Source organism: Mesocricetus auratus, unplaced genomic scaffold (genome assembly GCF_017639785.1).
Source record: "Mesocricetus auratus isolate SY011 unplaced genomic scaffold, BCM_Maur_2.0 Super-Scaffold_100042, whole genome shotgun sequence".
NCBI lineage: Eukaryota > Metazoa > Chordata > Mammalia > Rodentia > Cricetidae > Mesocricetus > Mesocricetus auratus.
Genome location: NW_024429219.1, coordinates 1,932,567 through 1,956,674, shown reverse-complemented (window position 1 = coordinate 1,956,674; position 24,108 = coordinate 1,932,567). Strand labels below are relative to the sequence as shown.

Genomic DNA, 24,108 nt, shown 5'->3' with positions numbered 1-24,108 from the left:
CGCGGCATCTCCCCAGCCCCCAAGCTGTTTATTCTATTTTTTAAATGCAAACACATTTTATCACATTTATTTATTATCTTCCGTATGTTGGGGGGGCCGACATGTGGCGATCACATGATAACCTATGGGAGTCAGTTCATCGCCCCACCACGCGGGTCCTGAGGATTTAACTCGGGGACCTCGGGCTTGATAGCAAGGGCCCCACTGAGCCATCCCACTGGCCAGATGCGACGGCGGAGAAGGCCTTCTCCTGAACTTCGGAACCATGTCAGCATATGAAGAAAAGAAAGGAACCGAACCCCTTCTAATCTGTCTCATTCTGCTCTGACAGAAAGGATAGGTGGGAACCCACAGAGTTGGCTCAGTGGTTAAGGGCACTTGTTCCTAATGAAGGACCTGGGTTTGGTTCCCAGCACACACACACACGCACACACACACACACACACACACACACACACACACACACACACACGAAGGCTTACCGCTTCCTCGGGTGCTAGGCATGCATCTAGCGTGCAGACATACACGCAGGCAAAGTCCTCATGCAAAAAAAAATTAATAAATAAATCCAGAAGAATAAGAAAGGATAGGAGATGCTCAGTGTCATGCCCCCCGCCCGACCAGGATTGTCCTAGGAAATGTCCCAGATTATACAGTGGCTTCCCACTGGGAATGCGCCAGTCCATTCTCAGACCCCCCTTGCCAATGTGAGCCTGAGTCAGTTGGCTACAGGGGGTCCCCGGGGAGGTCAGAGCGTTGGTTGCTTGTGAAGATGCTTTCCGGCTGGGCACAGGCCCTGTGGGCGAGGGTGCTGCCAGGCTGTGACTTTTACGCCCGTGTGGCAGCTGTGAGTCAGGACAGCCCAGGGTGGAATGGAGTGAATGCCTGCCAGGGGCTGCATCCAGCAGGGGACCAGGGGTTCGGAGTCTGGGAGTGGGGTGGGGGTGGGGGTGGGGGGTGGAGTTATGGACCTGGAGGGAGTGAGCCCTGGCGCTGGGACAGCTACATTTGCTGTGTCCAGCAGTATGACCTAAACCCTGTCGGTTGTAGCTTGCTACCGCATCTCCCCCAAAGCTGAAGTCAGGCCTGGTTTGCTGGCTGAGATGAAGAAGACTGGCTGTTCTGTTGGGGAGACTAAGCTGCCACAGTACTGCAGGCTTGGGTGATTTTGTGTGTGTGTGTGTGTGTGTGTGTGTGTGTGTGTGTGTGTGTGTGTTTATGTGTCTTCCCTAACTTTGCCCAGACTCCAAAGCCCAACTCTTCAGGTGGGGCCTGGGCCTCCCAAGTGCACAGTGGCTCAGAAAACTCTCTCTTCTATCTGGAAGTGTCAGCATGTGGCTGTGTCTCTCTCCCCCCCCAGGGTAACTCACTGGCTACCACCGCGGGCGGGTACTTTGGACTCTGTTCTGATGTTGGGACTGTCTGGAGGTGGAAGAAATGCCCCAGAGATACCTACGGCTCTGGGGAGGCCTGACACAGGCCCATCCAGCAGCCCGAGGCTGGCCTTCTACATTGCTGGAGGGGTAGGTAGGGCAGGAGGAAGAGCACAAGACAGGGCATTGTAAGAGAAGACAAACTTGCCTAAGCACAGGGACAGGGCGGGTGGGTGACCCTCCTGGCCATAAACAGCAAACAACACTTCAGTTCCCACTCACTGGCCCTGGTGGAAGTCCGCCCTATTAGGTACCTAAGGGAGCCCGGGGAAAGCCGCTTGCCTCCCCGGGGACACAGCCCTAATTAGGGCTAAAGGCAACTAGCTCCAGAGTGACACCTGTGAATCACGTAAGGGCACAGAGGAGCTGCACGCAGAGTGGATGCCCATTGGCTGTGACCCCCAGAACACCAGACAGCGGAAGTGTGCAGCCAGGAGCCTGCAGGTACACAAAGCAATCTTATCGGTGAGGCATTCCTTTAAAGAGCCGTCCACAGTAGTAACACACTTGGGGGGGGGGTTATTCTTGGGAAGGTCGACAGTACAGAGAGGTCTTAAAATGGGGGGCTGGAAATGGGATCACACAGGCTTCATGAACAAAACCAATGGTGTCTACGATCCCAGTTTTACATCACCAACACTGCAACCGAGTAACTTGAAGGTCAGACTCACGCCGCCACCACGCTTCGGAAGAGGATCCACCCACGGCTGCCCCAGAGAGAGGAGCTGAGGCCACACAGGTACAACCCCCCCCGCCCCCGGATCCGGAGGGGAGGGTGTGTGTCAGCGGTTGATAAGCTTAACTCGCACTTCTGTCTGGCAGGAGAGCGTATGCTTTGCGCCCAGGGCTCAGAACCAGCGAGTGCGGCAGGGGACTTGGTGCTGGGTATGAGGGCTGAAGGAGAGGGTAACGAGAGCTTGGCCCCTCGAGGTCCCTGGGTTAGAGCGTGCCACCAGCCACCTGTAATCACCCAGACTGCACGCGGCCATGGCTGCCATGCCAACAGTGTGCCCTCCTACCAGCTGGCCACCTATCCCGAGACGTGGGAGGTAGAGGGGAGAGAGCACCCTTCCTTCCACACACACCCTTCCCAGGCTGCCGGCCTTCCTGGCCTACATCCCACATCACTCCTCTGGTTAAGCCGCCTGGCTTTCCAAGGCTCCACGCCACACACGTCCTACCCCTTTCTCTCTGGGCTGGAGGGACCTGGAGTCGTGCCACCCAATTCTGGTTCTGAGGTCTACAAAGGCAGTCAGTTCCGCCTCCTGATTACTTTCGAAGGTAGCCAGCCCTCCTGGGACCTGCTCCTGCCCACACCTAAGCCCCTGTTTCTGGGACCAGTGGGCCTCCTGACTCTTACGTCATCTCTTGGGGCTGCCCAGCCTCCCTGCCCTAATCTCCTCTGAGGGCTAAGGGGGATTCCTTAGACTCCATACCCTCCCGCACCTTTGCTCCTGGGCTCACCGGGCCTCCAGGGACCTCTACTCCGGTTCTGTAGATGGAGCCTTCTGGGACCCTCCCACCAGCATGAACACTGCAACCGGAGCCACAAGTAGGGACACAGGTGTACCTTCCTCATCCTCGCAGAAGGGCCACTAGGGCCCCTGTCAGGGACACGTGGGACACACAAAGTAGGCTGGGCAACCGTGGCTAGTAGGACTTTGAGCCCCGGACGTAATTAATCAATCCCTATTAGTGCTAATTGCAGAGGCCAGGGTGGGGCTAAGGTGTCCCAGCTTGCCTCCACCTGGAGGGCCAAGAAAATGGGCAGGAATCTTCACAGACTTTCCCGAAGCCTCGGCCCTGCGTCAGGCAACCACATGGGGGCACATACGGAAGCCAACCCGTGCTTTTATGACCTGTTGCAAGTTGGCACGAAGCCCTTATCACCCAGGCATTCTGAGAAAGCCAGTTCCTGGTCTTGCGGGGCTGGGTGGCTTCCCTCAACAAAGGCCAACTTCAGTCGGACCCGGCGCTGTGTTCAGTGGGGCGCCAGGCGGAGGGGCGGGGCGTCCCATGCTTCAGCACTGCTGTCCACTGGATGCACCAGACCCCTTCTAAGCCTGGCCCATAAAAGACCATAACCGTAGTCCATGGAGATTCTCGCAACTGGCTCATTACATCCATTTGGAGTGCTCCGGCCCCTGACCAGTAGCCTCACGAGGTAGGCTGCCAGCCAGCAGGAGAATAAGAAACCCAGGAGTATGACACCCTTCAGCCCCCAGCAGCATCTTTAGAAGAAGACTGCCTTCTTTCTAAACCACAGTGCCATGGGTTTTAGGTACAAATGAGTCCTGGGTTCCTGTCACTGCAGGTCTGGTGGCTACCCCTTGTCTGAGACCCTGAGGGCGGCAGCCTTCTCTCCCCAACAGCTGAGGTGACAAGCCAAATAAACGGCTTCTGTCGGTGGCTCTCCGGAACGAGGACACAAGCAGATGGAGCCCTCGAAGCTGAGCCTCCGTCTCTTCCTCTCAGCCTCCCTCATCCAGCCGTGGCTGCTCAGAGTTCGGGTCAACACGCAATCGCCTGTAACTATACTTTGCTCAGCCCAAACTGTTTCCCTTTTCCTTTGCACACGTTCCGGGCACTAAGAGGTGGGCTCCGTGTAGCAGAGAGAACCTGGAGCCTTTTCAACGAAAGGCAGACACCTGCTTGGGGACCAGGTTCAAGCCTAGGACCCTATCACACCCAGAGGGCCGTTTACAACGGCTGCCAGCTCTCAACACCCCCCCCCAAGGGCCCTTGGCTTGGAACCCGAGATACTGTTTAGTGACGAAAAGCAAGGCCCAACAGGTCCCAGGGCTGCTTAGCCCGAGCATGCTAGCACTGGAACCCTCTTCGTGGGAAGGGAGTGAGGAGAGCAGGGGCTTAAAGCCAGTGGACACGCCAGTGGTTCCTTCACTGTGTCTACATCTGTGTGGCCCTTGCCCTACACGCCCAGCAGGAACAACTTCATCTGTGCCTAAGCCTTTACAATTGTTTTTATTTTTACTGTAAGTTCTGTTACTTGAAGATTAAAAAAATTCCTATGCCTCTATCTCTTTCTTAGCTGCGCACTTTGGGTAAGGATTATACAAATATAAAGTATTAGCCCATAGTTAAATCTTCGACACCCTCTCGTGGCTTCCTAACAAGGCATTGCATTTAGCTAATGGAAGATAAATTCTGACAAGCGTTTTTGTTTATTTGTTTTGTTTTAATTGGGCTATCACCACAGTTGAAAGCTGATTTAAACTTAACTGTTCTCAAAAAACAAAAAAACAAAACAAAGCAAAACAAAACAAAAAAGAGGGTCCCCTTGATCCATAGAGAGTCCCTGACAGGTGACAGTTTTTCTGAATTAAAACAAATCTGACATCTTTTTTAAAGGTTAAGAAAAATCCAAAATTAAATCGTGTGTGTGTGTGTGTGTGCGCGCACGCGCACGCGCACGCGCATGTGTGGATTGAGGACAACTCGCAGAAGTTTGTTATTTCTGGGTTCCAGGTACTGAACTCAGATCATCAATTTAGGTGGCCAGTGCCTTTACCCCCTGATACATCCCACCAGGCTGCACTGGATTTTGAAAGTGTTTTGTCCATTGGTTAGCAAGGCTCAACACATTCTCTAATCACACCTTGCTTGTTTTCAAACAGAAAGCCGTGTTTAGCTGTTTGGAGCTACCGCTCCAAAGGACCACAACAAAAACACGATTTCTGAAAGTGACGTAGGAAGGAAGCAAGAGGAGTCAGGAGAGGTCAGGGGCTCAGAGCCTGATGACCCTGTTTTAAAAAAAAAATCATCCCTGGCAGCTCACACACCTTGGAGGTAAAAAGGTTCTCGGTGGAGAGCCATCTGTCACCAGGCTTGACTGGGCGGAGCGGCACCAGGATTTTGTGAAGGAGCAGGGTGGGTCCCATGGACACTTGGATGCACAGCTCCCGACCAGGTCCTGTTTAGACACCCTGTTCAATACATTCAGGAGGGGCTTCTCTCCTGCCGTAGGCAGACCTGCTCTTTAGCTCCATTGGCTGCAGCTGCCTCAGCCTTCCAGGCACAGGCTAGGCATGGCACCCTGGCTGCGCTGCCCTGCCCTGGAATACTGGGGCACTCTACAGACAGCCCAGGCTTGGGTTGCTCTTACAGATGTGGGGTGCTCTACAGACAGCCCAGGCTTGGGTTGCTCTTACAGATGAAAGCAGCTGTATGAAGCCGGAGCAGCAGGCCTCTCCCAGGGCTGCTGGAAAGCATGACCTCAGCCTATCCTCCACCCTCAGCCTGTTGTCCAGTAAACCCTCCTCTATGCACAATCCCACCCTACCAAGGCTATGCGTGAAAAAGAGATGCTGGGACCCTCCTCTCACTCTTCTGTCTCTTTTGGATACTGGAGCCGAGGCCCTGGATCTTGCACCATGAATTAGCAAGGTCTATGTTTCCCTAACTTGATGTATTTCCTTCACTGAGTATCCTGCATAGTATAGCAGCACCATTTCTGCAAGGCAGGTGTTTGGTCATGGGCTCCTTCCCTTCAGGGCCTGTGCTGTCTCAGGAGTGCTATGTACATGTGCTGTGTACATGTGATTACACACATGGCTGTATGTTTAGGTATGCACATGTACTGTGTATGTGCCCGTGGGTGTGTGGTGTTCCTAGCTGCCTACATGTTTTTGTAGACACTTTTGGGAGGGAGAAGAGAATCTGAGAAACACTATGGACATTTTTCGGTGTTTCTTTCTCAAACAGAAGCCTGTCCTCAGGAACCTTTTTATTAGTAATGTCTCCAGGAAGTTTTATCCAGCCATGGAGAGGGTCAAAGTGCTACTCTGTAGGGACAATTGTCTTCATGGGATGGCCAGGAAGTGGAGTGATTATATGGAGTCTGTGGATGTCTGGGAAAAAGAGAAGGAGAGAGGGAGGGAAAGGGAGAAAAAGGAACAGGTAGGTGTGTATGTGTGTGCATGCATGTGTGTGTGTGTTTGCATGCGTGTGCGCATGTGTGTGTTTGTGTGCGCGTGCACATATCTATATATCTCTGTTTTGGAGAGAATAACAACTAGCCTGAAATCTAATTTTCATTTCAAGAAGTCATTTCATTTAACTGGTGAATATTTGCTGTGAGTCTGTGGGTTCCAGTGGGGAGGGGGGAGGAGGCTCTATTCTCCCTAGAGTGAAGGGGTCTCACTGTGAGGTTTAGGGGTGGGAACAGCCCCAGGTGTGTGTGGGGGGGTGATTTTGGCTGTGGACCCTCCAGAGGTGGCATTTGCCTAAATCTCCAGTCCCTCCTGAACACGGGGCTGTTTATCATCCTACACGGGACTAAGGCAGGGAGAATTCACTCTGCAAGGCCACGGAGAAGAGAGGCAGCCAGCGGTAAGGAGGTACAGGTAAGTCTGACCTGATACTAGTCAGGCAATGTAGGCAAGTGTGTGACACAGGGCACAGGGCACAGGACACAGGACACCACAGGACACAGGACACAGGACACAGGACACAGCACACAGGACACAGGACACCACAGGACACAGGGCACAGGACACAGCACACAGGACACAGGACACCACAGGACACAGGACACTGGACACAGGACACAGCACACAGGACACAGGACACAGGACACAGGACACTGGACACAGGACACAGGGCACAGGGCACAGGAACAGGACACAGGACACAGCACACAGGACACAGCACACAGGACACAGGACACAGGGCACAGAGCATAGGGGATAGGACACAGGACACAGGACACAGGACACAGGACACAGGACACAGGACACAGCACACAGGGCACAGAGCATAGGGGATAGGACACAGGACACAGGACACAGGACACAGGACACAGGACACAGGACACAGGACACAGGACACAGGACACAGGGCACAGGACACCACAGGACACAGGACACAGGACACCACAGGACACAGGACACAGGACACCACAGGACACAGGACACAGGACACCACAGGACACAGGACACAGGGCACAGGACACAGCACACAGGACACAGGACACCACAGGACACAGGGCACAGGACACAGGACACAGGACACAGGACACAGGACACAGGGCACAGGACACAGGACACAGGACACAGGACACAGGGCACAGGGCACAGGGCACAGGGCACAGCACACAGGACACAGGGCACAGGGCACAGGACACAGGACACAGGACACAGGACACCACAGGACACAGGACACAGGACACAGGCACACAGGGACACAGGACACAGGACACAGGACACAGGACACAGGACACAGGACACAGGACACAGGACACAGGACACAGGACACAGGACACAGGACACAGGACACAGGGCACAGGACACAGGACACAGGACACAGGACACAGGACACCACAGGACACAGGACACAGGACACAGGACACAGGACACAGGACACAGGACACAGGACACAGGACACAGGACACAGGACACAGGACACAGGACACAGGACACAGGACACAGGACACAGGACACAGGACACAGGACACAGGACACAGGACACAGGACACAGGACACAGGGCACAGGACACAGGACACAGGACACAGGACACAGGACACAGGACACAGGACACAGGACACAGGACACAGGACACAGGGCACAGGACACAGGACACAGGACACAGGACACAGGACACAGGACACAGGACACAGGACACAGGACACAGGGCACAGGACACAGGACACAGGGCACAGGGCACAGGGCACAGCACACAGGGCACAGCACACAGCACACAGGACACAGGACACAGGGCACAGGACACAGGGCACAGGGCACAGGACACAGGACACAGGACACAGGACACAGGGCACAGGGCACAGGACACAGGACACAGGGCACAGGGCACAGGGCACAGGAACAGGACACAGCACACAGGACACAGGACACAGGGCACAGGGCACAGGACACAGGACACAGGGCACAGGGCACAGGAACAGGACACAGGACACAGGACACAGGACACAGGACACAGGACACAGGGCACAGGACACAGGGCACAGAGCACAGGACACAGGGCACAGGACACAGGACACACAGCACAAGGAACAGATCACAGGGAACAGGGCACAGCACACAGCACACAGGACACAGCACACAGCACACAGGACACAGGACACACAGCACAAGGAACAGATCACAGGGAACAGGGCACAGCACACAGCACACAGGACACAGGACACACAGCACAAGGAACAGATCACAGGGAACAGGGCACGCAGCACAGGGCTAGGAAAGGCTGGGGATGCAGTGGCTTTGAATCAAAAGGATGGATGCAGGGAGTTCAAGGATGTCAATCATTCTAACCTGGAGCGTTCTTGCCCATGGTCTGAAATGAAAAGAGAACTCCCTGCAAGGCAATCACTTCTCTTTAAATCCTACATGATAGTTTAAGTAAACTTCACTGGAATGGTTTTTTTTTTTAAAAAAAAAGCGTTTTGAAGGCCAGTTTTCTAAAAAGCTTGCCCCACAAAGACTCACGCCTCGCTGTTCCATTCCAGCTAAGTTCTAGCATCTGTTTCCCAGGTAACGAAATCCGTATTCTCACTGCTCTACCAGCATCTCATGGAACGAAGACCATCCCTGCAATCTAGATGCCTGCCTCATGCTTCCCGGGGCTCAGTGCTCTGCAGACCGGAGCTTGGGAGGGGGCTGGGCCAGGCTGTGCACCTTAAATCCAGTTTTCCACCACTCTCTCTTCTTCCTAGCAGCAGGAGGGTTTACTTCTACGCTCCCCTCTAACATCACGGTTATTATTTCCGTGCTCCAAGTTCCTCAGTCAGAAAGTTGTCTTTTTTTCCCCCATCTCTCAAAATTTTTGTTTCTCGTCGAAAGGTCACGGGAGTCTTGGAAGCAGAGTCCCTCCCTGGTCCTGACTCTGTCTGGAACCAGCAAGTGTCCGGTGAATCCATTGGTAGTTTCCAAATCGTGCCCAAGAGCTGAGGAGACAGCTCTGGAGGGACGCCGTGAGGCAGTGTGCAGGGCTGGGGGGCCTCCCTGCAGCTTCCTTGCTGCCTTTTTAAATGCAAAATATTTCTCTGAGAGTCAAGATCCTTGAACCACTTTAGACAGCTTGCACAGGCGACACAAGAATGGGGCCTTTGTTATGTGGTCTTCACAGTTTTTAAAGTAAACGGATCCCTCTTCCCCCCCAACAAAATATCATGTGCAGCCCTAAACTGCTCTGCTGGGATGGCTGGGAGCTGCTCCCCAGAGGGACCCATGCTCTGAGAACACAGAGCTTTGCTGGGGGTACCTGAAGTCTGCAGGGTCAAACTTGAAGTTGCAAAACGGACAGAGCAGCGCTGGTCACAGTGCTCAGTGGATCGGAAAAGAAACCGAGTATCCTCTCTCCCGATGGGCTTGCGGGTCTGGACCCCTGCACCCTGGGAACGCAGTGAGCAGCAAGCCATGGCGTTGGAGGAGCCCGTGAACTTATGGGTGTTCCCGTTCTGAAAAGTTGAGCTCAGAACTGGAGGTTCCCCAGCCTCTGGGAGGACTGAGGCAGAAGTCAGGATGGCCAGCTCAGTTTGCTCCTAGAGAGAATGGAGGCCACGCCGACGCAAGCCCATGTCCTTGGCAGTAGGTTATGCCATGATTATGACTTGTGGGCTTTGGACATTTTTCCTGGTTTAGGAAGCATTCCTGTGCCAATAGATTGGCCAGTATGAACCCTTTGGGAAACCTTGGTTGACCAGGGCCATTAAGGTCGTTTCCCGCTGGTTCCCATGTCTGCTGGCATTTGTTGGGAATGTGGCCCCTGTGAGTTGCAGTCCCGTATGTTCCAGCTGGCCTTTAAAACTATAGCTTTCGGTTCTCCAATGCCATCAGCCCCAGACAAGTTCTTCTGACCTTTGCTCTGTGGTCTCTGCTCTCATGGAGTATTCTGGGGCAGCTAAGTTCTTCAGGTAGCCCATGCTGGGCAGGTGTCAAGTGGCCATCCTCTGTGGCAGGACAGAACTTAGCAGTTGACCCATGATCTTACCAGAGGCTCAGCTGACCTGCCCCTCAACAACCATCCTCCTGGGTTCCCTGTCTCCAAGGACAGTTCGAGGGGACAGTGACCATCATAGACCTACCTGCTCGTTGATCTGACACATGGTGAGGTTTTGGTCATCACAGGAACAGGCTACACGGATGTACTTGAGCCAGCTGCCAGCCCCGGCCTGATTGGCATCCACGCAGAACTTCTCGCTGCCCAAGTCTTCAGAGATCTGCTGGGGAAGAAGTACACTAGGGTCAGAGGTGGCCTGCGAGCTGTGTCACGCCGCACCGGCATCAGAGGCTCAGGCAGGATGGCAGGTTGCCTGAGACCTTCAGCCAGTCCTGCGAACCAGAGAGGCCCTGTCCACCCGGCCCACACGGTCCCGGGAGCCATCAGGAGATTGGTGGAGAGGAGGGTAGCCTTTCCTGTCCTTACACAGCGGCTCACACAGTCAGGTCAGGCAATGAGGAGTCTCCAGCATGGTAAAAGCAAGCTGTCCAGGTGCGAGAAAGCAGAGCCTTCTGCGTCTGACACAAGCCCTCTGCTAAGGACAGCGGGGTTGCTGAGCTAGCGAAAACATTTCTGAAGGTAAAGGTGTGACCAGGGTGGTGTGCAGCTGCACCTGAGTCTGGGTGTGTGTGCATGCGCACGCGTGTCCAAAGTGTGCGTGCACGCATGTGCCAGTGTGCACACACGTGCCCGTGGAGACATGCTCCCGTCGGATGGCGCACGTCACCCGGATGCCAGGGAAACATCTCATTTCCTTAAAACTGGAAAGTTTTCAGCTTGGTGCTGGCCAGCATGCAAACATCACGCTTCCTCACCACGTCCTGCTCAACAGGCGGGCCTGGCACTGGCTTCGCTTTGTTGCTGCTGGCTCCCCTCAGAGACCCAGGGTTTGCAGATCTGTGTGTCCCCCACCCCACCCCGGGCCCCCACCCTGAGGGTTGCTTGCAAGAAGACCTGGGGCCACGTGCTTGCAGCTGCAGATACAACAGTGCCTGCTCTGTTCAGTGCCTGTGGCAAGCCTGAGTTCAAACCTCCGAAGCCAACAGCAGCTGAGGTGGTTAACTAGGCACACAACAGGCAGGATGGTTGGCGGGCAGGAGTGCCCTGGGGCGGGCATCTCCAGGTGGGAAGGGTTGGACAGATAGATAGGAGAGTCTAAGCAGGCAGGAGTAATGGGTGTCTGAGGAGACCAGTGAGGTGCTCTGTTAGGGTGGGGACACCTCACCACTCGGCACATGCTTTCCAAGATCCCTGTACACCTGTGGCAGACACCGGTATTCTTCTTTTGAAAAGTTTGGCGCCGTCATGAAACAGTGAAGCCACGTGCCCTGCCTCTGTAACCCACCCATTCCCTTGTCCCCAAGGACTCTCTGACACTAAGTCAGACCCCGAGCACACAGGTGAGAAGTGAGTCTTTCTTACCCCCCCCTCCGCTCCAGAATGCTTTGTCTCCCAGCTGACGCCTGTCTGCGACCTCTGGGTTTCCGACAGAGGATGGCAGCCTACGGGTACCTGGTAGGAGAGACTCGGCGTACGGAGCAGGAGGCTCTGCGGCTCCCAGGGGCATGGCTGCACTTTGTTCAGTAACACACTGTGATGCCTGATCCCAGGGCCACGTGAACTCCCCGCGTGCTCCCTTGGGTGCCCAGTGGACTCTCGGGAAGCATGAGGCAGCAGGGACAGAAATGCGGCTAAGGACTGACTCCATCAGGCAGAGACTCGGGTTGAAGCGGCAGAGTCCTTCAACCACTCACCCTCATGCTAACCTCAGTCCAGAATCAGCTAAGAGGCCTCACCACTCCAGGCTGGCTTCGGACGAGGCCATGAAGCAACTGTATTCTGTGCCTGGGAGACGCCCACGGTGTAGATGCTGGGGAGAGCAGCCAGGGCCCCCAACCTGAGACCCCCACTTTCCTCTCAAAACTGAAACACTAGGATCCACACACTGTTGGCAAAGTTGGGAGCCCAACTGTACTCCTCTCTCAGCTTGGGGAACAGGTAAGGGTGTCAGAATGCTTCCTGAGATGCAGGACCCTCAACTCTAGAGACACTGGGATAGAGGTGTGGCCTCCCCTCCCTTCTGGGGCCCAGCAAGACCTCCCTGGGTGACTGAGCCCAGCAGAGAGAGTGTCTCACCCTAGCCAGGACACCGGGAGTTCACTCATGGCCCTGCCACTCAGGTTAGATGAAGCTACCCTTGGAGGCCACTGCCTGCCATGCTCCAATCCAGGGCCAGCCCAACCACACCACTGGGTGACCCCCACAGCCTGGAGGGGATGGAGGCAGAGATGACAGCGGCCATATGTTGACGCCACAAAGGCTGACATTCAGGAGGGCAGCCCCCCATTCTCTAAGAAGTTGGCTCAGGATACCGATCCCAAATGGGGGGCACCCTCCTTAGACATTCAGACATGTCACACTCTCTTCCCGACTGATGACTCTGCAGGAAACTGCTGAGGAGGTCAGCCCACAGGTTACAGGACCTCTATCTGATAAGGCAACTCACTCCCCTCCTGAGACACACGGACTGAGAAGGGGTAGCTGCGGAGAGACCAGTAGACCCCTTCCTCCATGCCAGAGGGGTCAGGGACTTCCTGTGGGTCCCAGCCACACAGGCCTCTAAGCAGATGGTGCTGAGTTCCCAGGGCCTGTCTCTGGCTCCCTGTCCCTCACTCTGTGTATCTTTCTCAATTTTCTGTCTCTCTCTTTTTTCCTTTATGGTTCAGGGCCTAGGGGAGCCAGTTAACAGCGCTGTGAATGGACATGTCTTCATACAGGGGCCTGTCCCCGGGACTTGGTTTCTCAGAGTTGAGGCCTATTTCTCCAAGAACAATCTTTACGAATCAGCTTGTAACAACTCTGCTAAAAGTCCTTGGGAGCTTGCTGAGACCTAGTTAGTCATATTGCATGCACTCATTTATGGTTATACATATATAGATATGTACCCCTGTGGGTATGTGTGTATAAACATGTGCATTTATATATATATTCTGTATATACATCTGTGTATACACAGAATCTTTACTCGTGTGTACACATGTGCATTTGTGTGTGTGCACACACACGCACTCAGGGGTCTTAGTCATGGGTCAGTTGGTATTATTTTTGAAGAAGACAAATTCAGTCCTGTGAGAAGGTGACCTAGGTAGCTATTGTTGCTGGCTCTAGTCTGTGACCTGTCCAGGCTCCTGTCTCTCAGGATCAATGTATGACATACACACTAGGGGAGGGGTAGCATCCTCTAGGATCTGAAACCCGCCAGGCAGGCCTGGCTCCTTACAGGTCCCTGGCACTGTTGCCTCTGCAGCGGGGCTTTGACGAACTTACAGAGATGGAGCCTAAGTGCCACTTCCTAGCTGTGGGGACCTCAGGTGGCCCACTGGGACTCTGACCAATATTTGCTGGGCTTTGGTGGTTCTTAGGATACTGAGAGAAAGGCCTGGGTCTCAGAGTGTCGAGTCTACAGCCGTAGGCAGCCGAGCGCACGCATGTCCCTGACTGCACTGGGGGTAGCGGGTGCCAAGGGCCTGACGCCAGAGGCAACCGCACCAGCCCGGCCTTCCTGACCTGGAGTCTGGCCTCTGCCTGCACCTAAGCTCTGGTGGGAGCTGTGTGTAGCTCTGACAGTCCCAAGGATGTCTGAGAGCTCACAGGACAAGAGTGCGAGGACTCTTGTGTTAGGCTCTGTTCGTACGTGAGACATGAACAGCTATGATCAAGGGCAGTTGTGTTCTCTTGGCTGCCTTTGCCGTGGCAGTGGAGTTGAACCTCCGTCCAGATTTTGGAGTTTGGGCCCTACCCACTTGAAAGCCTGGCTCTGGAGTTGAGCCCGCGGACTCCCATAATTGCTGGTGGAAGTGGCCCTTTCTGCCCATTTGCCCCCACTTGGCCTCTCAGCCACCCCCCCGCCGCCCCGTGCTCCTGCCAGCTTCCCCAGCTCATCAATCACCCCCATCAGAAATGCTGAGTTAAGAAACGAAGAAATGGAAAAAAAAGAATCCTCTTACCCTTGACAATTTTTTTTGCACATCATTTGAGGTTTCCTGCACTTTTAATTTGTGGCTCTCTGCTGGGGCTAACTCTTTCACATTTAATGGGCATGGCCAGGGCCTGGCTCCATCTGGGATGTGCACACAGGCGGGAATACAGAGGCGTCTGTCGTCAGCTCACCTAATGGATTCCCAGGCCTGCCGGACGGAGTGAGGCCTCGGGGGTCACCTTGTTGGCCTGTGCCCCGTGGCAGCCCTAGAAGTTCACAGTGCGATGGGTGTCCCACTGCCCTCCTCCACACCTGCATGCACACCTGGACGCACACACTAACATGGACACACATGCACACACATGCATAGAGGCGCATGTGTGAGCTCACACACGCACACACACACACACACACACACACACACACACACACTGGTTACGATTTACGACATTCACAAGGAGCTGAAACAGAAAGTCCGTTCTTGTGACGGAAAGAGGAGGGCAGGCCTTCTGGAGACACCTCGGTGTGGCGGACATGGAGCCTGAATGAGCTCATAAATCTGGACCTGATGCTCATTATGGGCTTGGTGGTGACATGACCAAGTGCTAAGCAGAAACACGGCGGCAGGATGGGGCCCTACTGCTGCCAGCAGACAGGGGCCTGGCTGCAGAGACCAGGAGGTCGGGGGGCCCATCTGTTCAAGCTGAGCAGGAAGGAGTCAAGAAACGGGAGGGAGAGAGTAGTGGCGTGTGTTTTCTGGGACTCATTCCTGGAAGGAGTTGCCTGGGACTTTCTGACCTTGGCCTTCACTGGACAGTTGCCAGGGCAGTGGTGCCTAATGGAAGCATGGGATGGGGTAGAGTTACAGGGTCTTGGACAGACCCCAGAGCGTGGCTGGCTCAGGGTTTGGATGCTGCAAAAGACAGCGTTGCTGCCTGACCCCCAGGGACTCTGCTGACAGGTGCTGGTGATGTCCCAATTCCACACCTGGAGAACTTGGCTCCTATGTCAGTCACGGATAGGTCCCCTTGTCTCAAAGCCACACCAAGGAATGCGTGTCACAAAAAGTCACCGAATTCCACATTTTCCAGCGTCTGGGCCCCACACAGGCCTTTGCAGAAGGTCTGAAGGAAGCCGCTCAGACACCCAAATGCCTCGCGAACACTATGAGGTTCCCGGCGTTCTTGCACCCAGCCCTCGGAACTCTGAGATTCTAGGCTGTGTGCAGACATCCCAGACTCACAGCCCAGCTCTCCCATGTCCTCAGCCACCCTGTGCAGCGGAGCCCGTGGGGTACACGCCTCATGCATCCAGCCTGACGCTCTTTGTACCATCCTCAGCCGTATCTCTGTGCCTCCCAGCCCTTCTATGCCACGCTAACTCTACTTCTCCCCTTTCCTTCTTTACTCTTTTTGGCCCAGGCTCCTCCTGGCAGGGAATGACTCTCTGGAATGACCCTCCTTACCAGCATCTTTGAACTTTGCCTGAAGGAAGAGGGTGGGATGGTGAAGTGGAAAAGGAATTGGGTGTGGCTGTGTGCTTTGCCTAAGACTCTCGAAGCCTCTAGGGGACTCATACGTACGTCTAAATCTCAGGTAGGACAAAAGAAGATCAGAGGAGCCTGGGGAGCCTGGGCCTGCCAGGGCTTGTCCTTGATGCCTGTTGCAGAAGCTGGGTCACCAGCCTTTCCAATGATCCTACTGCAAAGCCACCAAGGGCATCCTTTGACGGTCCTCACGCCGTCCCCACAGTGCACACAGTGGCCTGAGTGGGGTGTCTGAGGTGGGTGGCACTGACTCAGCCACCTGCCATCTGTGGCTTGTCTTGTCGGTCTTGGGCTGCAAGCCCGAGCCACAAGGAATAAAAGGTCAGCTTGGTGATTCATTGCTAGCTTGCTGTGCCTTCCACAGAGTGGAGGTATGAGACACAGAAGGGGCCAGTAGGGAAGCGTCGTAGGCCACTAGCAACAGCTGGCGGGAGAGGGTCTGCTGAAAGTCGGGGGGCTGGCAGGTCAGACACTTCTTCTACCGCCAGCTGTGGGCGGATGAGAACACTCGGAAGTGAATGCTCTGCCCCCAGGGGGATACAAGGAGGTTTGGGTGGCCATCTCTCCCTCTGATCATTCACCGCTCTCAACTGGATAACGTGCCTTGTCTTGGGTCCTGCCTCATGGTCCACCTAGGAAACCAGAGAGCCTCTTTTCTGCTCCCCAGGCCCTAGCCATCTGCACACATAGTGAGCTCTGAACAGCCTGCTGGAGGTACTAGCCAACACTGTTGTTATGTACACTGTCTGAACACTGATGGCGGTGGGGCTCGTTGACTCTAGGAGGAGCTGAACCTGGGGGGGGTCTGCTCTTGAGACTCGTGCCTACCGCCACTAATGCTCCAACAAGTGGGGGGGGGCGCTCTCCTCAGTCTTCAGAATGCACGTGACCCATGTGCATTCTCTGGGGACTGTGTGGTGGGGGTGATGAGCGCTGGGCATGTCTCTCAGGAGCTCTAGAGTGGGGGTTATAGGGCAAGTTTCTCTATACTGTTGCTGCCTCCACTTCTCCCAAGAGGCCGAACTGGCGACTCTTGTCACAAGCGCCTTCTCCATGCAGCTCCAGCTTCTCAAAGCCAAGGCTGACAGTCTAGACAGTAGTAGTCACCCCACCTGATTGTCACACAAGATACACTCAAAGAGGACATATTTTGGTGAACTCAACCCCCTTGCAGAAGTCCAGTCCATAAACATCTGCTCAGAGTCAAACATCTGACATCACTACCTGATCCTGGCGGCATGCGCAGGAATGGTATTTCAACTGGTGTGTAGAGGACAGGGATTTGGGGGAGGGGGTTGAGCCTGAACCTATAAGGAAAATGACCATGAACCCCGCTGCTCATAAGACTGCTACAGTCACAATGTCTGCTTGCCCAGATGTGAGTCTTGTAGGGAAGGACTCCTTGGATCCTACCAACAAAGGAGCACAGTTTCTGAAAGCCGGAGGCACGGTACCCTAAGGCATCGCAGGTATATATGTTCTACTCCACCCATGGATGTTCCCAACAAGTAACCAGCTCACGGGGGTCTCTTCTGCGTGACAAGCTCAACCCACTCTCTGCTCCTTGTACGGCAGGAACACCCATCTCTGGTTCTGCTACTGTAGGCTGACCCCAGGTCACAAGCAAGTGGCCTGGGACCCTGTGCTTTACAAAGGCCTCTGAGAAAAATCATCCAGGTCCCCCAGGGGACTTGCGGAGTACTCCTAAGTGTTGAGGGTCTTCCCATATTTGGAGCCTCCCCCACATCGCCTACAGCACTCCTTGGGCTGGTTGGGGCCAGAATCCCAAACTCAGGCTGTTGGCGAGAGGAGGGACACAGAACTGCTGTTTCTAGTCCGGTCCATCCAGAGCAGTGCTGACGCAGTTCAAACTCAAATAACTTCAGCAATATTTCAAGTCCAAGTTTCCTTTCAGTCAAGAACAGTCCAGGCAGCATCCCAAGACTGGAGCTTGCAAGCTGGCATAGACCTGGCCCTGACCTTCCAAAGCAAGGCAGTTTTGCTCTTCCAAAGCAAGGCAGTTTTGCTCTTTTTTTTCTTCTTCTTCTTAATCATAAAAAAATATATTAAGATCCCACAACCCCAAACCAAATGCTTGTGGCCACACCCCTGTTCAGGGGGTGCAGTGCAAGGTTTGTCACAGGAAGTGGCTCTTCTGAGGGCAGGCAGGGCCTGGGAGGTGTCACACACATAACCTTTCTTTGGCTTTTAGATGGTGACAAACTGCAGCACTTGCGAACATAGCGACCCCCACAGCGGATGCGGGAGGAGTTCCCCATGGTGGGCTAGCCACTGACATGTGGTTGGGGCCACATGAGGTCTCAGGCCTTGTGGGAGCAGGGCCTTGGTGTAAGCCCAGATCTTTGTTTGACAAAAGCCCTCATACATGGGAGTCGTGTGCAAGACTGGGGAGCCCAGCAACCGTCCTGGGCCTCCCTACCCAGCTTGCTAGAATCGATCTCTGCTTGGCGTCCAGTGGGACTTCTGAACCCCGGGCATACAACGTCAGGATGGGAGGTTAAATGTTCCCTCTCCGCTCATCCCCGTCACTGTCACGGCAGCCATCACGGGCAGCATGCGGGGAGGGTTTGGAGAATTTGGTGCAGCCTGGCTGTAAGTGGCAGCTCCCACTCTTCTGCTCCTTAGAGAGGTCACTGATGTGCAAAGCCCAGGTCACTCTGCTGGCCCTGACCTTTCTTATCTCACCCTCAGCAGGAGGGTCAACCCCCCCCCCCCCAGGGTGTGTGATGCTACAATCAATGGTTACCTGGTCGTCTCGACACGGCAAACTCACGTTTCCCCAAGGGACGGCCACAGCTGGAAGCGTTTCTGAGGCACAAAGTAATCTGGGAAACGCGCGTAGGTTGTACAAACAGAGAGGTACAGATGGGTAGAGCAGTGAGCACCGGCTATTTGTCAAACACTTCCATACCGCGTCACTCATTCTAACCAACCTCTCTTCTACCTTTCCTTAATGTCTCACAACCCCAGGGTTGCCTAAGGCAACTGAAACTTCTCTAGGGAGGTCTGTCCTCAGTTGAGGCCCACTGGATGTCTTCATGGGTAGACAGATGGGTGGGTGTGTGAATGGATGGATGTTGAATGGATGCGTGGGATAGATTGGTGTTGGCAGTCTGTATGAATGGATGTGTGAGTGTATATTGAATGGCGGATGATGAGTAAGTAGATAAACATCAGACGGATGGGTTTTGGACTGTTGTTGGGTGCATGTACGTGGGGATTGATGGATGGACAGATGGATACTGATGTTGAATAGGTAGGTGGATGCATGGACGTTGGGTGGATGGATGGATGGATGTTAAATGGGCAGACAGATGGATATTGAATAGGTGGATGGATTAACAATTGTTGAATAGATGTATAGGTAGATGCTGAATGAGTGGACTGATGGATGTTGAGTGGGTGGATGGACAGATGGCTGTGTGGATACATAACCCATCCAGAACTCTCTGGCTTCCTGAAGCTCCCACAGTGGTCCAGAAGAGAATATCTTTCCAGTAATATGGATGACAGAACGCAGGATACCTCTTCCAAGATGCTACTTGGAAGTTTCACATCAGGGGTCCTCTGCAGCATGGACGGACTGGACTATGGCGGTCATTTTCCATCTTATTTCTCCTCCCTCAAATGGGTGAGGGTCTTGAGGATTTCATCTGGCTGGCTCCCAGAGCCAGGTAGACAGTAGGTGCTCAAACAAGGTTTGGAGAACAAGTGAATGAGTGAAGGCATTTCAGGACAACCGAGGAGGATCCATGTTCTCCCATGCCTTCCTTTGCCCACTGGACTCCCTTTCTTCATCTCCCCTATTAAGTCTGGGTCATTTTCCTTCTCATCTCTCTGGGCTGTGCTGAAGGGCCTGTCAACCCTCTTAGCCAGTCCTCTCTGAACTAGAATTATAATCTTTGCCGGGTCAATGTTACTAAGTCACCACCCTGAGTCTGTTTCCCGGGGCTCAACATAATGGCGACCTACATCCCCCAGCACAGAGGCTGTGGATGGCTTGTGACATGACACATGGTAGGTGCCTAGAGAAGCCTGCTAGGTTATATATGTGACTCTCCTGCAGCAGACGCGGTCTCTGGGCACCCATCCCTCTCGCTGGAACACACGGGTACAGAGGAGAGCAGTGACTCACCGCCTTCTGTATCAGCCCAATGTTTTGAGGTCAACTCTTGGAAATAGCTCAAATCTCAACAGGCCAAGTCTAAGCAAAGACCTTGCCAATCTCCACAAAGAGCGATTCTTGGTGCTCTTTGACATACAAAAATGGTCATTGGCACAGGATTCTTGGTGCAGACAGTGTTGTCTTTGGAGGTCCTGCAAAGGGCTAATGCCAGTTCCTTTCCCTGAGCGGGCCCAGGTATGTGCACAGGAAAGGCCCAGCTGGTGAGGCTCAGCTCTTATTGTGACTGCACTGCGCAAGGAACTTTTCCTCCAAATGGTGCTTTGTGATGACTCTGCTTCCCATGATCCATTTTTCTTAGGGTGCCTGGACCTCAGCCAATGCCCAGTTGGTTGGAAAGATGAACCTTAGGACCCATTGACTGCATTCCAACTGGGCCATTCTCTCTCCTTACAGCCAGCCCTCTTGGCACCAGAGGTGAAGAGACTAAGACACAAGGTATGCTGATTAGCTTCCATACACCTTACTGGTGACGGGCTTTGGGCTGCATGTTAAGCCCGCCCTCAGATGTGAACTTGGCCTGAGACTTCTGCTTCAGGATGGGCATGTTTGAAGTGACTCTTTAGACAAAGGTACAGCCTAGTCAGCCTGTTACAGCAGATAGAAGCCATTCAGCATAATGACTCTCCCCATGTCTGTGTTCCAGTGCCACTGCCGAGTGAATGAAGGGTGCCCTCCACCCTCTGCCTGTGTCTCTTCTGGGTCCCCAATCTATTCAAGTCTAGGATGTGGAACAGAAGTATTTATGTGTGTGCGTGTTTATATATATGTGTGTGTGCTTATATGTATTGATACATTGTGTACATGCAGGTTTGTGTGTGTGTGTGTGTGTGTGTGTGTGTGTGCGTGCGTGTGTGTGTAGGCCAGAGGTAACTTTGGGTATCTTCCTAAATTGTTCATCATCTAATATTTTACCATATTATATGTAAACATACTACATTAATCCCATCACGGAGAAAGGCCTCTCACTGAAACTGGAGTTCGTCATTAGGCCAGGGAGCCCAGGGGTGCTCCTCTCTCTTTCCCTAGTGCTGAGATTACAGATGTGTGGCCGCACTGTGCAACTTTTTACATGGGTTCTGGGGATCACACTCAAAGTTTATCATGCTTGCACTCAAGCCTTTTACCAATGGAGTCATTTCCCGGGACCCCTTAAGCAGTTTGCTCAACCTTTTTTGCTTCGTTTCGTTTCGTTTTTAGTTTACTCAACCTTAAACAAGGCATTGACACGCTACCCTGATGGTGAACACACCCCGCAGCCCCCATGCCCGCACTGACACGCTACCCTGATGGTGAACACACCCCGCGGCCCCCATGCCCGCACTGACACGCTACCCTGATGGTGAACACACCCCGCGGCCCCCATGCCCGCACTGACACGCTACCCTGATGGTGAACACACCCCGCGGCCCCCATGCCCGCACTGACACGCTACCCTGATGGTGAACACACCCCGCGGCCCCCATGCCCGCACTGACACGCTACCCTGATGGTGAACACACCCCGCGGCCCCCATGCCCTCTGATGCAGAATCTAAACGGGGTGATTGTGTAGGAGGCAGGGCCTATTTCCCTTCCTTACAACTTACTCTTCCTGCTGCAGATGGCACTAACGGGATCGGTACGGCTGGCCTTCCTCCCCCCAAAGGAGCCCAGAGGCCCTTGTTTCTGGTAGACCTGCCTCCATGTCCACGGGAGAAGGAAGCCATCCCAGAGAACTGGGAGAAGCAGACATGGTTTGTGAGTGTCTGTCTCTGCGTCCCAGGATATTTCCAGAAGGAGCCATAGATGTTTTCTCCAGGGCATCAACCTGTGCAAGGACTGACCCCGCTGCTCGGTGTGAGCATGGGGGAGGCAGGGCTCCTAGCCATTGCTTGAGTTGAGTATTCTGGGATCTGGGTCCACACAGTGGCCACCCAGGTCCAGACTCTGGTCTGATACTGCCCCCCCACCTTAACAACAACCCCCCCAAAGGCAGGCATCTGAGTTGCTTTCTGTGGCTCCTGAACTGGGGTGTCCCACACAGTGGCCTGCACGGCCAGCCCCTCCTCAGCAGAGGTTTGGAGTAGATCTCCAAGGCAAAACATTTCTGGGGTGCTCCTGACAGGCTGGCGATTTGGCATGTTGTTGACAACGCTTCTCCTTCTGTTGGAGGATGGATGCATTGTTTTCTAGAAGGTTCTGTGACTTCCTGAGGAAGTTCAGCTCCACGGTGTGTCAGGGGCATCTGGGCACACTCTTGACATTATTTTTTACTTTAACTTGCCTTAATTTGATCTTCTGTTCTAAATAGTAACTACTGTGTGTGTGTGTGTGAGAGAGAGAGAGAGAGAGAGAGAGAGACACAGAGCAACACACAAACACACAGAGAGAGGTAAAGAGAGAGAGGGGAGGGAGAGAGAGAATCTGTCTGTGTCACTATGTAACTCGGGTGAACCTCTGGACTCACTATATAGCTCAAGCTGGCCTTGAACTCAAACCCTCCTGTTTCCACCTCCTGAATGTGAGTCCATGCCACCACATCTGAAGTAATTATCTTATTAATGATTTTTAAGTCAGAGGAACCGCTCTGATTTCTCTCTAAATGCTTTCGTTGGAAGACATGGTTTTTTTTTCCAATTTCATGTCCAATTCGATTTTCAAAATAAATAATGAAAAATATGACAGAGTCATAACATTTAAAATAAACAGTTTTGCAACCCTCTCCAGTAATTCATTTAACAGTCATTAGTGTGGAAAAAAAATCAATTCAGAAATGTTTTTGCTTTTAAGCAAACCTCTTCTGCTTTTGTCAACAGTTTATATATGCAGATTCCACTTTATGGGATCAACAAAACACAGATCAAAAATATTTTTTAAAAAAGGTTTTTGTGTGGAATTTGCACACACCTGTGATTTCCTGACCCTATCCTTTAGACAGCACAGCATGCTGACTCTTTGAAATGTATCAGGGATTCACAGCTCAGGCATGCATGTGTTCATCTGTGTCGTTCTATGCAAACGCCACCTTCCTTACATCAGGGACACAGCCTCCTCAGATTTTGGTCTCTGGGATGTCCTGGAACCAAACTCCTCATACACCAAAAGACAACTGTATTCTAGAGTGGAAGCAAGAATTCTTTCTAGAAAATGAGGAGCCTTACAGTCGCACACACGCGTCTGTGAACAACAGAGAGCTGGGTCTGTTAGCTCTTTCAGTGGGGAGCTGGGTCCTGCCACCTCGCTGGCTTGGCCTAGCAGAAAAGGCAGCCACCAAGGGCGCCCTTGGCAGCAACATCCAAGTACTTGCACTCAGTTATCCTTTCTGCAGGGCGAGACTCCTCCAACGCCATGCCCGTGTGCAACTGCAAACCCAGCTTCCTGTGGCTCACATGGAGAGGAGCCTCTCTGTTGGACAGAGTACAAACCCTAGAAGATGCTTGCACCTACTAGAACTGGTTGTCAACATCTCGGAAACAAAGCCTAGCGAAATAAAAACCCACGTGCAGCCCTGTCCCTGCCCCAAATGCCACAGACTTTGCTTCACGTGCTTGTAGACGCTGGCAGACTGAACTGTGGCATTTGTGGGCATGCCTGGCATTATGCAATAGGATGTTAGGCACACTTTCTAATGAAAAAAAATAATAAACACCGGAGTGTAGAGTACGGATCTTTCACGAGACACCGTAATCATTTTTTTCTGCTCTAACCTCAGTTTTCTCTGGAGTAGCTCCAGGGAGCCCAGGGTGGCAGGGCTGCCTTCTTGTTGGGGGAACAAAAGGGCTTTTTTGGTCTTTGGGGCTGTCAAGTTTATCCAAATATTCTCAGTTTACTAGTAGCCCCCTTTTGAATTGATATTCCCAATACAAGGACACTTTGTATCTGGAAGCCACACTAGCCTAGGAAGACTGCGGAAAAGCCTTGTCTGCCCTCCTTGGGGTCCAGGAGGAAAAGACATTCCTGGTGTCACTGGCCATGGGTAGTGGTGAAGCCC

The 24,108-nt window shown here is 53.4% G+C and overlaps 1 protein-coding gene and 1 long non-coding RNA gene across 13 annotated transcripts in view; one reads left to right on the top strand and one right to left on the bottom strand.

Annotated features, from left to right (window-relative positions):
* The window catches only part of Prdm16 (PR/SET domain 16), a 329,501-nt gene that overhangs the window by 38,976 nt on the left and 266,417 nt on the right, over positions 1 to 24,108 (bottom strand). For 7 of the 12 annotated variants that reach the window (XM_040734886.1, XM_040734887.1, XM_040734877.1 and 4 more), the window contains exon 4: positions 10,493 to 10,630. In XM_040734886.1, coding sequence (XP_040590820.1) covers positions 10,493 to 10,630 — 138 coding nt within the window. Of the gene's footprint in view, positions 1 to 2,897; positions 3,032 to 10,492; positions 10,631 to 24,108 lie in introns of those variants that run through there. The other 5 variants (XM_040734881.1, XM_040734883.1, XM_040734884.1 and 2 more) reach the window with 2 other exon arrangements.
* On the top strand, positions 1,984 to 4,470 carry LOC121135750. Its single transcript, XR_005872865.1, has 2 exons — positions 1,984 to 2,172; positions 3,748 to 4,470. It is a non-coding gene; the product is annotated as an uncharacterized LOC121135750 (long non-coding RNA).